This window comes from Nilaparvata lugens, chromosome 12 (genome assembly GCF_014356525.2).
Source record: "Nilaparvata lugens isolate BPH chromosome 12, ASM1435652v1, whole genome shotgun sequence".
NCBI classification, from domain to species: domain Eukaryota; kingdom Metazoa; phylum Arthropoda; class Insecta; order Hemiptera; family Delphacidae; genus Nilaparvata; species Nilaparvata lugens.
Genome location: NC_052515.1, coordinates 22213486 through 22226553, shown reverse-complemented (window position 1 = coordinate 22226553; position 13068 = coordinate 22213486). Strand labels below are relative to the sequence as shown.

Sequence of the window (13068 nt, the reverse complement as noted above, 5' to 3'; positions counted from 1 at the left end):
ATTTGACAAACCTAATGATGTGGTAATGTGTTTGCCAAGTTCATTCAATCCGATAAAATTTATTTAGGAAATTTATTGGGAACACAAAAGATCTTACGTCCAAAAATCGATGTGTGTGTGTGTGTGGTGTGTGTGTGTGTGTGTGTGTGTGTGTGTGTGTGTGTGTGTGAGTGAAGCCTACAGCCCAGCACACACACATCGATTTTTGTTCGTGCGGTATTTTGCCGTCCTTATAAATTCTATGAGATTGAACAGATGATGTTTGTCAATTTTCGTTCAATCTGATAGAATATTCATAAGGACAGTTGAATATCGCATGAACAGAGATCGATGTGTGTTTGCGGGGCTTAAGGCTAGCAACACGCACATCCATAAATTCGTTCTTATTAATTTCATCAGATGAAACAGATTATGCTTGTCAAGTTTCGTTACTTTTCCTAAAATTCATAAGGACAGCAAAAATCTTACATCCGAAATTCGATGAGTGTGTAACTAGCCTTATAGAACTTTGTGTGTAACTCCTATTCGCATACAAAGCTCAGTGAATTACTGTACTTCTTGTGAGTAGTATCTTGTTCACTTCTTGTTTGTCATTGTATACTTTTGTGAATGAATTTGATTTGAAACTAGCTATTTCGTACTCTACTTATATCTAAGTTTCCACTTTATTTATACATCCATTTTACAATCAACCTACTGGCCTAAAGTTCCCTACCTACTTTTCTTGTTATGACGAGAATTTTTGTTGTTTAAAAGATTTATGACTTGGAGCAGAGAAAACTCCTATAATTCTGTGTATTCTGTGCTTGGAGTTACATGCGAAGAATAAAGAATGACTGACCAGGAAGAAAAGGTAGAAAGGAAGTTGGAGTGATAGAAGTGATTTTAATAGTAAATGTACGAGACTATGTGTAGGAAGATGTGAATATGAGTGAGAGAGATAAATAGATAACGTGCTAGAGAGAGTCAAACTAGTTGGTGTGAATAAAAGAGACTTGAAGGGTAACAAAGACAAATTAGAAAGGATGAAGACAGAAAGAGAATGTAGCGTGAGAGAAGAGAGAGCACTAGATGAATTGTGGAATTTTTCCATTAATCTGTCCCATTTGAGGGGTGACACGGTGGACGCTCGTGTACAAAGGCAGTTAAGTGTAAGCTGTGGCACAGTTGTGTACTATTTGCCAGAGCTCGAGTAATAAATTGAGAGACAATGGGCCACTAAACGGAGTCGCAACGCAATACATGCTCATGCTAACAATTCCTGAAATTCAGGTGTTGGGTCTCATGTAGTTGGGTGTGATTCATTCCAAACTATCAGCGCTAGTTGAATGGGGAACGTTGGGTTGGGACTCTCACAAGGTACGCTGACAGTTTGGAATGGATCTCACTGTGATAACTCCAGAACTCAGGTACAGTAGTTTCTCGAATAGAGCATGTGTAGTCGTTTGGGTCCAGGAAAGTGCCCAAGTTTATTACCTACTGGATCAGACCTATTAGGGATATAGAACATACATGTTGAAGAATGTTCAATCACTCTCATAATGTATTAAGCTTCGAGAAATACTTTCATTAAGTAGATTGGTGGTTTTCAAACTGGGAAAATTATATACAAATTCTCTATCACGGTGCAGGTTTTCACGTGTTTTAATTAGTGGATCAAGTCATGAAGTGTGAATCAAGGACGATAGAGTTTCATCTGATCTTCAAGCTCTTCCATGGAACTGACATTGAATTTGTGTTCTTGAGTTTGTATGCTACATTTATTTTGATTATAATTATTATTTTACGAAAATCCTAAATAATTGCTGTAAATCACCCCGAAGACTTCTGCTACTGCAGACATTGACAACAGGGTTAACAGCTAGATGGAAATTCGATGAGAACTACTATCCAAAAATTAGTTGCCAGCCCGGGAATCGAACCCGGTACCTCCCAATTGCCATCATTTTGATTAATGAAAACAAACTAGTACCCTTAATTATTAGAAACTTAAAAATATTTCAACGACTAGTTTCGACCAGAACTTGAGTTAAATATTTTAAAGTTTTCAATAATAAAGGTCACTACAAGTTTTTATTAATTTGTACAAAAGTAGCCCATATGAGTGAAGTGTTTCTATTTATTTTGATGTAATTCGAAAATATTTTGTTAGTCTTCCTGCGCTCAGGCTTACGCCTTTGCAGTTTTTATTTTTCTAATTTCTGTAAAATGGTCTGTTTCTTTTTGGTTTTGTTCAATTACAATAGCCTTACTCCATGTAGTGGTAAGTTAATTTTCAAAAAGTGTTTGTAAAATTTCTTTGTTTGTCACGGTGGAAATGAAATTCATTCATTCATTCAATGTGGAGATTTTTGAATAGTTTGAATCTCTAGAGTATTCACTATCCTCATTGAAGTCATTTTCAGAAGAATATGTTTATTAAAGTTCTGAAAAAATCATGATTCACTCGCAATCATTGCTTATGAAACGATTTGCGCTTTTATTTTCAATGGTTTGATCAATAGCCTAGATCATAATTTGTCAGTGGAAATATTGGAGGGTTATCATGAGGCAACAATTATCCCAAATGAGAAAGGGGGAGAGAGAGGAAGACAGAGAGAGTGTGAGCGAGCGATTGAGAAAGGGTTGTAGGGTTCAATAGGCTGAGTCTTCCAGAGCATTTGGAGCATGAGACGACAGAAGAAGCTTGAAAAATCAATTCTCCAAGTCTCAAAAAAAACTTTTCTACCAGTTCGTCATGATTCATCAACAAAACTCTTTTGTTTATTCTGTCCAAATCAATCAATAATTGATTCTGACCTCGTGTAGAAAAAAATGAATAAATCAGTAAAACACTAATAAAAAGCAATATAAAAACTAGTATTACAAGTTTCTGTATTGCTTTTCATTTATTTGAATATAGTAGCCCAAATGGAATGATTTTATCAGTAACACATCATGTCATGGATTCATCTGATATCGAATGATTATGAAATCCACATGAAATCTCTATCACATTATTAGGTATTACTTCCATGAATAAGTTTCTTAATTAGTGTTTGGTTAATGTGAGATTCCCATCATAGAATGCAAATTCAGTACATTCCTTCAGCGTGCAGTTCACCATAAACTCTAAACTCTAGAATTGATAACCAACCTCCTAACCTGATCATGTGAACACCATTTGTATTGCCACAACAGAGCATACATAGCCCACATACAATGAATGCTGAAATACATGGTGTGGTGATGTTAAGCATTTATTGCCTCATGTGAGGATCCTTTGTCGAACCTAGAGACACAGGTACGGAGCATCTACTCATTTCGCTCACAAGTTTGTTCGAACAATCGTCAATTTCGAACAATCACTATTATTGACGAACCAATACTATTGAAGTCTATGGTATAGAATTCAGCGGACCGACAGGAAATACCCAAACAAACAATTCTGCACCGTGTAGTTTAATTGTTGGTTGGCAGGAAACTATTGTATTAGTTTGATTGCTTGATATTGACCTTCGAATTCTAATTTGGATCAGTCTGCTCCGTGATGAGATTCACCACACACTGTCAACATTGGTTGAATGAGAAACGTTGATGATACTTATAATGAATGCTGACAGTTTGAAGTAAAGCTCACATTGCACAATATCAATCAGTTCAGATAGTGGGTAGATTTACTGATCGTTGAATTTTCTCCACTGATCTCGTAACACACGATTTTCATCAACTCTGTTGATTTATCAGACTGAGTTTGTTTGTTGATATTGATGAATATACGTAAAAACTCTTTGAACATGCTCAAACAAATTATATTATTCTACTGAAAACTGTGTACTGATGTTCGAAATCTTGGGTTGAGCAGCTTCACAAATTATGAATATTATGTTTCACCATATACGTACGACCGTATGAGAGCTAAACTAATCGGAAATCTCGCAAGAATATTTTGATTATTTTGCGAAAATACAATATATTATGGAAAGTTCAGTTCAATTTATTTCCATCAACAAAAATACATTGATGGAACAATTACATTACAATTCAATCCATATTTTGAAAATAAATATTTCCCCCATAGACTATTATGTACTCGCACTATACTATACGCACGTACTCGTACTATAATATCAGTCTATGAATGAGGAATGAGAAGAGTAAGTGATGCCTAGTTCAGTGATGATGATGATGATGATAAGAACGTTTAACATAATTCTGGTGAATGAAATGAATCCAATATGGATGAATTAATATCAATATTCTATGATGAAAAAAATGCGTATTCATTTTTTCGGACTCTGAGATAAAAATTATCAAATCATTTCCAGCTATTTTTAAGTGAACATAATTGACTTAAAAGAATACAGTCTTTTATTTTATCCATATTTTATATATCATCCCCATTCAAGTAGAGAAAAAAATAGGAACCAAACAATAGAGGATTTCCTCGTGGTTAGTGAACTCCATTTTTGCACAGAGAACATAAAACTAATTTATGGCCCTTAGTAGCAACCTACAGCGCATTGAAATCCTATAGAATGAGAGAATCAAGTACTCCATTGAAAACAGATGTTTTGAATAGCTCCAGCACAATTAGAATTCCCTTTTTTATATTCAATAAACATATATATTCAACTTTTGTTCAGTTTTCCAAGGTATTATATATGTACTCTAGGGATATGATAGATAATCCACCTATGGAGCCAATGAATAATAGCATATCGAGATATTTTCCTCTGTCGGATAATAGATCCAAATGCTTTCCCAAGTCTCTAATCTTTATCCAGTCCTCTTCAACATTCTCTCTCTTTTTGGCGAAATATCCAGCTAATATATTCCTTTCCCTGTTTCTATTCTTCCCTCTCCCGCTTCCAGACACTCTTATTCTCTTCCTCTTTGCTCTTTTCCTCTCTCTTTTTGGTAGAGCTCTTCAGTCATGATTTTCCTTTTCCCTGTTCCTTTCTGTTCCCTCTCCTCGTCCCAAACATTCTTATTCTCTTCCTCCCTTATTCATTATTTCTCTCCCTCTCCTCGTCCCAAACAATCTTATTCTCTTCCTCTCTCATTATCCCTCTCCCTCTCCTCGTCACAAACACTCTTAATCTCTTCCTCTCTCATTATTCCTATCCCTCTCCTCGTCCCAAACACTTTTATTCTCTTCCTCTCTCATTATCCCTCTCCCTCTCCTCGTCCCAAACACTCTTATTCTCTTCCTCTCTCATTATCTTTGCTCTTTCCACTTTCTCGCTCCCCTATTGATGATTTCTGCATCCGGAATTTTCTTTTTTCCGTCTTTCCTTTCCTACCGAATACTCTCATTCTTACCCTCTACACAAGTAGTCTACTTAACGAAATTTTTCCGGTACTACCTACCTATAGGCTACCTTCTTTTCCTCACTAATTCTTTGAATCATTAAATATTTCAGCCTCACCAAATCCTATCATCCATCGATGCATCATCAAGAGCACCCATTCACAGAAGAGTATTATCATTAATGTCTTTCTGATATTATATTCAGATCAAATTCAGCATCGATTGAATGGGAAACGTTGAGATTATATACAGGAATTATATAACGTTTATCAGATAACAGATACTAGTAACTCAAAACTTTCTATATGAAATGGTTAATATTCAGAGTGGTTTGGTCCCAATCGAATTTTATTGCTTAATCGGGCATGGCAAAATGTGATTCAAATGATTTAGTTAGAGAGGATTTCTTCAATTGAGCGTTAATGAAAAACTGCAAATTGTATAGAAAAATGTCATTTTGAATGAAAAAGACTAAGAAATTTTCAAAAAACCACTGATTTACTGATAATTAGAAAGATCGGTTTCGGTTATTACACCATTGTCAATCTCTGATAAACTCTTTTTCAGTTTATCAGAGATTGACAATGGTGTAATAACCGAAACCGATCTTTCTAATTATCAGTAAATCAGTGATTTTTTGACAATTTTTTAGTCTTTTTCATTCAATATGAATAATTACCACAATATCAACTTCTCAACTACACAAAAAGTGAAAAATGTCATTGCTTTTCAGGTTTAACTGATTATCTTCAATATCGACCCTTGCAAATTCAATCATTCACTACCTAACCATAGATGGATTACTTGAATTACATCACTCCTCAACACTGCACTTCAAGTAGGAAGAGTGAAGAGTTTATTTTATCTTTGGAAGTGGAAGATGGAAGCTTGGTGTAGCTATCCTATAATTTTCAAAGGTTTGGTACAAAATGTTTTCCAACATTTGGGAACTTGTCGAGTTGCAACCTCTAGGTATCATCACCAGCAAAATCAAACGAGAAATAGATGAATTTGAATTTGATTCATCGTCCTCTCATCATTGAAATTTGATTGATGTTTTAGATCGAAGTCCAGTTAGTATACAGAAATATGAGAACAAACAAATTGAAGTTTGATAAAGTGTTAAATCAACGAGGAATCAGTTGAGCGAAGGGGTGAGTTTATTACAAACATTGTCTATTGAAGAGTGATTGAATTTTTTCCTGCTCAATTTTAGAGTAATAGAGTTCAAATTTCAAATGAAACATCGTTACTTGCCATTTTTTCCGCTTCACAAGCTTTCGAAGCTACTAAATAGGGGTGCGATATAGAAGTATCATGGGGAAATTATATTCAACGGTAGTATGTGATATTGTGGATACTTGAGCACAATTTTCATGGAGAAAATTGAGAGAGACTAGTTCTGGTTGCTACATCAACATTTTCAGCTCCTTACTAGAAGTCAAAGCACATCAAATTCATTCTTCTGCTATTGGCAAAATTTCAATCGACTTTGATCGTAAATATTCACAGTCATGAATCATTCAAGTGACATCATCCGGAGCTACTACATTAAGCTATTGATTTGAGTAAGAGATTTTTAATTGATTTGAGTAAGAGATTTTTAAGCCTCCGCTCGGAAAGAATAAAAGCGACGGCCAATGAAGGCCAAAGAAGGCCAGCGCTGGCAAACCACACATCCACACATTGGTGCTCGCCGACATTGGTCTCCATTGAGCCAAATGTAGATGTAGAATTATGCATTTCAGCAGCAGAAATGTCAAAGCAATCGTTGAAATGGGATCAATCTTACTTATTCCATAATACTGTTCATGTTATATCCGCATTTTGATGTAAAAAATATTCAGATTCTCAGCAGATAACATGATTGTTCTATATTTTTCAGATATAAGGTCTTCAAGAACCAATTTAGTTTCGACCAAAACTCAGCAGAGTATAACAAAGATGCTGCTTCTCATATCTACCGTGTTTGTGATGCTCAATCTACCCAGGTGAGTTGACGAGAAAACTAGATCAAAAATTTCATCCCGAAATGAACACTTTTTCTCATCTGGATGATTCCCCCACAATAATGTTGATCATTCTAATTCTCTGTTCAGAGAGCTTTTCATTCAATCTTTCGAGCTTCTTCTCTGTCGATGTTGGATTGAAAACAAATTGAGTTTATAAGAGAATTTGGTATTTATTTTACACTGAAGTTTCAAGAAATCATTTAGTGAGCCTATTTGAGAGGAAAATTCAAAGATTACATTGTTCATCAATCACAGAGTATTCATTACAAAAGAGTTAAATCTATTCACAATCTCTCCACTTATCCATTCTGCATCGAGTGTTAAGAAAAACAAAGATTACATTGTTCATTGATGGAAATTAAACCACCGACACCGAGTGGTAATTCAGAAGATTTACATCAATTTGCAATTTACTCTATTCATTCAATATTCTTTCCTTATCAAGTGTTTAGAATAAAGGGTAGATATATGTTATACAGAGGATAATATCCGCGACATTGAAAAAATTCACTGTTATGTGTGTTAACTTTCCTCCCTCGATTCATCTTTTGATTAATATTATAATTTTCATCTTGAATACTGAACTGTGAATTCGCTATTCACTCTCTGTAATCTATTGTGATGCTCCATACAGAAGATGATCAAGATTCAAATAATGTTTCTCCTTATTTTTCAATCTTATGTTTATCACCTTTTACCATCATGCCAATTACAATTGGAAATGATATGTTTCCTTCCTATAGTTTTTGCTTGTTCAATGCTTGGTTCAGCAGATAAGGGGAATCGACAGTCTCAACAATAATTATTGATTTCTGTTTCTATCAGATGGAAACAATATGAATTCATCCACATTCTCATCAATTAACTCGTGTTTTCATCAGATAAATATATGGGGGTACCATTTTATTGATTTGTCTCTCTATCAGATGGAAACAATATTGTGTTCACTCACATACTTATCAACTAACTATATTCTCATCGCATATAATATATGTGGAATTCATTCTATTGAATTGTGTTTCTATCAGATGGAAACAATATTGTGTTCATCCACATTCTGCTCAATCAACTCGTATTATCATCAGATGAATATATGGGGGAACCATTCTATTGATTTGCGTTTCTATCAGATGGAAACAATATTGTGTTCATCCACATTCTGGTCAGTTAACTCGTATATTCATCAGATAAATATATGGGGGAATGATTATTTTGATTTGTGTTCCTATCAGATTGAAACAATATTGTGTTCATCCACATTCTGGTCAATTAACTCGTATATTCATCATATAAATATATGGGGGAATCATTTTATTGATTTGTGTTCCTATCAGATTGAAACAATATTGTGTTCATCCACATTCTGGTCAGTTGACTCCTATATTCATCAGATAAATACATGGGGGAACCATTTTATTGATGTGTGTTCCTATCAGATTGAAGCAATATTGTAGTCATCCACATTCTGATCAATTAACTCGTATTTTCATACTTGGGAGCAGTCTCATGCTTATTCACATTATCATCAATGAATGTGTTTGTTGCAGTTACGTGATACGTTTGTACGTGTTCGTGTGCTTCTCGCTATGGCGACAGGAAGCATCCAACTCACTGTGGTGCATGCAGCAGTTCTTCATGCTGCTCTACTACACCAATTTCAGCATCAACTTCCTGCTCTACTCCATGTGCGGCATAACGTTCCGTCGCTGTCTCTGGCAGCTGATACGCAACAAGCTCAAAGCGCTGACGCGACACAAGTGCTTTTTCCTGCGCCAGCGCAGCTAGTTCCGGCCCCAGGACTTCCAGCTCGACTCGCTCACTCGACCCACTTGAGGCGACACGCTCAAGGTCACGTGACTCTCGACACAAGGTCACGTGACTCACTCAAGGTCAAAGGACTCACGTGAATCAAGAAGGTCAAGAGTCTGACGACTCAAGGTCATGTAGCTCACTCTATATCTTGTGACCCACGATTCAAAGACTCAAGATTCAATCAAGGTCAAGAGTCTGATGTCTCAAGGTCACGTGACTCACTCCAAGTCTTGTTCAGATGACTCGATGAAGGTCAAGTATCTGACATCTCAAGGTCACGTGACCTGCTTGAGATAAGCTGAATGATCCAGTTGTCTAGAAATCACTTAAGGTCAAAAGACTGACGTTTCAAGGTCACATAACCTCCTTGAGGTCGGTTGGGTGATCAAGTTGTCTAGAAGTCACTGAAGGACGAGAAAATTATGTCTGAAGATCACGTGACCCAGTTGAAATCATTAGGGTGACCAAGTTGTCTCTAGAAATCACTCAAGGTCAAGTAACTTACCCAAGTCTCAAGGTCACGTGACCCGCTTGAGATCAGTTGGGTGATCAAGTTGCCTATAGTCCGAGAGATATAACTTTTTAAACGGCTCTCTCTTGAATACAGTGAGATTTGATACTCTCCTCTCCACCAATCACTCTCACTACCTAACAGCATTCTCCCTACTTTTGTGTCAGCATTCAATTGTGTGCGGTATGCTTACTCCTCTCCACTACTCTGTCCATGCTACAAACTGTGCAAGGAGAAAACGGTTTCCACTCTTTATGTTAGAAGTAATATCTCTCGGACTATAGAAGTCACTCAAATTCAAGAAAGTGACGTCTCAAGATCACGTGACCAGCTTGAGATCAGAGTTGGGTGAAGTGACCCAGTTCTCTAGGAGCTTCTAGGTGATTACACTGACCTTGAGTAGGTCAGGTGACCCAGTTGAGCGAGTGTGTGCATGCGGAAGTCTTCGGAATGACTAATAGAGAACAGAGAGTGATAGTGTGACAAAATTACTGGGGCAATTCGATTTGAATATAGCTTTGTGTGTATAATATTTTATATTGAATGGGGATATAGGACTGGAGAGTGTAATTGAGAAAGAAATTTTTTTTTGAAAAATATGTCATAATAAGGAAGGTGGGAAATGGTCAAGATCTGTTACAATTTGATTTGGTTTGAATGAAGGGTTTGAAAATTTGTATTGAATTGGAGAGTAAATTTTTTTGAACTCAGGTTTCAAAGTTAAAAGTTCCGCTACTCCATGTTCATTCTCCTCACTTCATGAAGTCTGAACGATCAAGTTACGTTCAAGTGATGGATAGTTTCTAAATGGCGTAGGCTAATTTTACTCCACTCGGATGAAGAGTTGAATCACTGATTTAGACGAATGACTACAAGAAATAAATAATTCCATATTAAAATACTGTACATAAAGGTTTCTACCTTAATTATGATAATCTCAAATAATTTTTTATTATGTGATACCCAAGGCAATAATCCGTAACAGAGCTGGAGGATTCAGAAAATATCAATTCAAGATATCTGATGTGTATTATTCATTTGGAAATGATCTTATAAAATTATTTGATATTCCACTGGTTATAATGCAGTTCACAATCACTTTTCAATTATTTTAAATTGCTATTTTTCGTCGAAAAGATGTCAGATGGAGGTATGATTATTATTCATCAAAAGTATTTGAATTGAGATTATAATCCAATTATATTATTATAATTGAGTTTGTATTTGAGAAGATATTGTCAACCGGCGAATTGAATAAATATAGACAGTAAAGGAGTTTAAAAAAATGAATGCGAGTCAACCGATGCAGTAAATTGTTCAAATCAATGTCAATGGATATGGAAGTAGAAATTTTTCACACTGTGTATCAAATAAAGCTTCAATGTGTTTGATATCTATGTAAAGTAATAATTTATTCATTACTAAACATTTTATCAAGATCAGTGGATCAAATTAGTTTTGCTTAGATGTGAAATTTCATCACCAATTTATTGATGTTTATCAGTCAATACAATCATATTAAGACACTTCATTGACATGGGCTACTTTTAAATTTTAATAAAACAAAATAGAATCTTATAGCACCCTTTATTTTTAAAAAACTTTAAAATAGTTGAACAACTAGTTTCGGTGATATCAGACCATCGTCAGGTTATAAATTAAAATCGATTTAGATGAATAGATTCATCGAATCTATCACCGAAACTAGTTGTTCAACTATTTTAAATTTTTTTAAAAATAAAGGGTGCTATAAAATTCTATTTTGTTTTATCAATAATATCAAGTTATAAGGAAACTATTGAATCTTCAATATCAATTGTAGATCTTCAAGATTAAGCAGTCTTGAGGATTATGTTTGTAATGAAAACCAATTTGACAGATCATAGTAAGTTACAAGTTCCTAAAATATTTTTCAAAGTCTTCTAGTTTTCCAGCTTCAAAGACTTAATGCTCCATGAAGAAACTCAGCTATTGTACATAAGTTACTGTAGTAACAACCCTACTGAGTTCTTCATCTTTATGTGATAAATGGATTTGATGTTGCTTAGAGTAAGATAAATTACATTTTTCGATATAAACTGAGCTGTTTGAATCATTAGCACTATTTCGTCTTGAAGGCATTTCAGATTTTTCTAAATCATATTATATTGAATAGAAATTTTGTACACATTCTCTGCATTGCTCTATGGATTTTGTATGACTATGTATGATTATCTGGAAATATGTTGTCACGACTCATAAATAAAAAAATACGAAGAAGAGAGTATCTTATTCACCTCTCCCTCTTGGCTCTTATTCCCACAATGCTTTTGAATATGCGAGGAATGAGAGAATTCAATATAAAATAATGTGGTAGCCTCATATCCTTATCAGTTCAACATAATCATATACCCTAGACTCATATGGATCCTATAAATATGAGAGCTGACACATCATGGAAGAATACAATCATATCAAGAGATTTCCTCATCAGCGAATTATGTATCGTTGGAGGATAGGAAGAACCTTGTACTTTTATAGAAAAATAGTGAATAAAATTTTGATTTGATATTTGAAAAAAATAAATTCAATGTTCTGTCCAGTTGATTTTCATAGAGATCGTAATTTAATTGGACAATTTAAGAAAGAGTCACTCTATAGTTATACTTGAAAGCGGGTTTTCATGTAAAAAGAATTGAACAGCTACAGTTAAGTTCACTCAAAATACAGAGTCAATCTCCATGATTATTGACTTTTCCCAGTTTCATTTATATTCGAAAGCCAATGAAGTTACGGCAAAAATTCAATACCTGTCAATATTAATTGTTAACAAATGAATACTAACTGATTTCTTAATTGATCCGTTATTGCTGAAATGCAAAATCCTGACCGATTCGCATGTAACGTATTGACTTTGGTGATGTTGAAAAAGAGAAATAAATTGAATATCCACAGCATTTTTCCTCATCAAAATATTATAACAATTTTGAAGCTCGTGAGTTTTCCTGTTTTTCTCTCAAGTGAGAACAATCACAAAATATCAATAGCAATTCATTTATTCACACACGACCCTTCCACTTGAATACGAACATGCAGTTAATGAATTACTTGAATGTAAGGAACAATGAATTTAGACTGGCAATTTTCAATAGTGTATCAGTGTAGGCTGTTCAAAATTGATGAAAAAATCATCATCATTATTATCCAATCGTTCATCAATTCATTCGACAAATTGGAATCAGTAACGAATTATTTGTTAATATGTATCAAACTTGGATGTGTGTGTGAAATGAGAATTATATTCAAATCGAGGAACCGTTATCATATTTTGAACAAACCAATTAGAACGGATTCAATGCCTTATCACTGTTATTCTATTTTTCAAAGTTACTCCGTACTGTTTGTGATCAGATCAATATTTATTTCCAGTTAATGACGAAATTGATGTTATTGATGTACAG

General features: G+C 34.7%; 2 protein-coding genes across 2 annotated transcripts in view; one reads left to right on the top strand and one right to left on the bottom strand.

Moving 5' to 3' along the window:
* LOC111058990 overlaps window positions 1-11879 on the top strand; it is a 104534-nt gene extending 92655 nt beyond the window's left edge. Inside the window, exons 5-6 of the mRNA XM_039439159.1 lie at window positions 7179-7284; window positions 8853-11879. Of these exons, the coding sequence (XP_039295093.1) occupies window positions 7179-7284; window positions 8853-9090 (344 nt within the window). The 3' untranslated portion in view covers window positions 9091-11879. The remainder of the gene's footprint in view (window positions 1-7178; window positions 7285-8852) is intronic.
* LOC111055871 (dynein heavy chain 1, axonemal) overlaps window positions 1-13068 on the bottom strand; it is a 357355-nt gene that overhangs the window by 278698 nt on the left and 65589 nt on the right. The gene's annotated exons all lie outside the window — the stretch shown is intronic.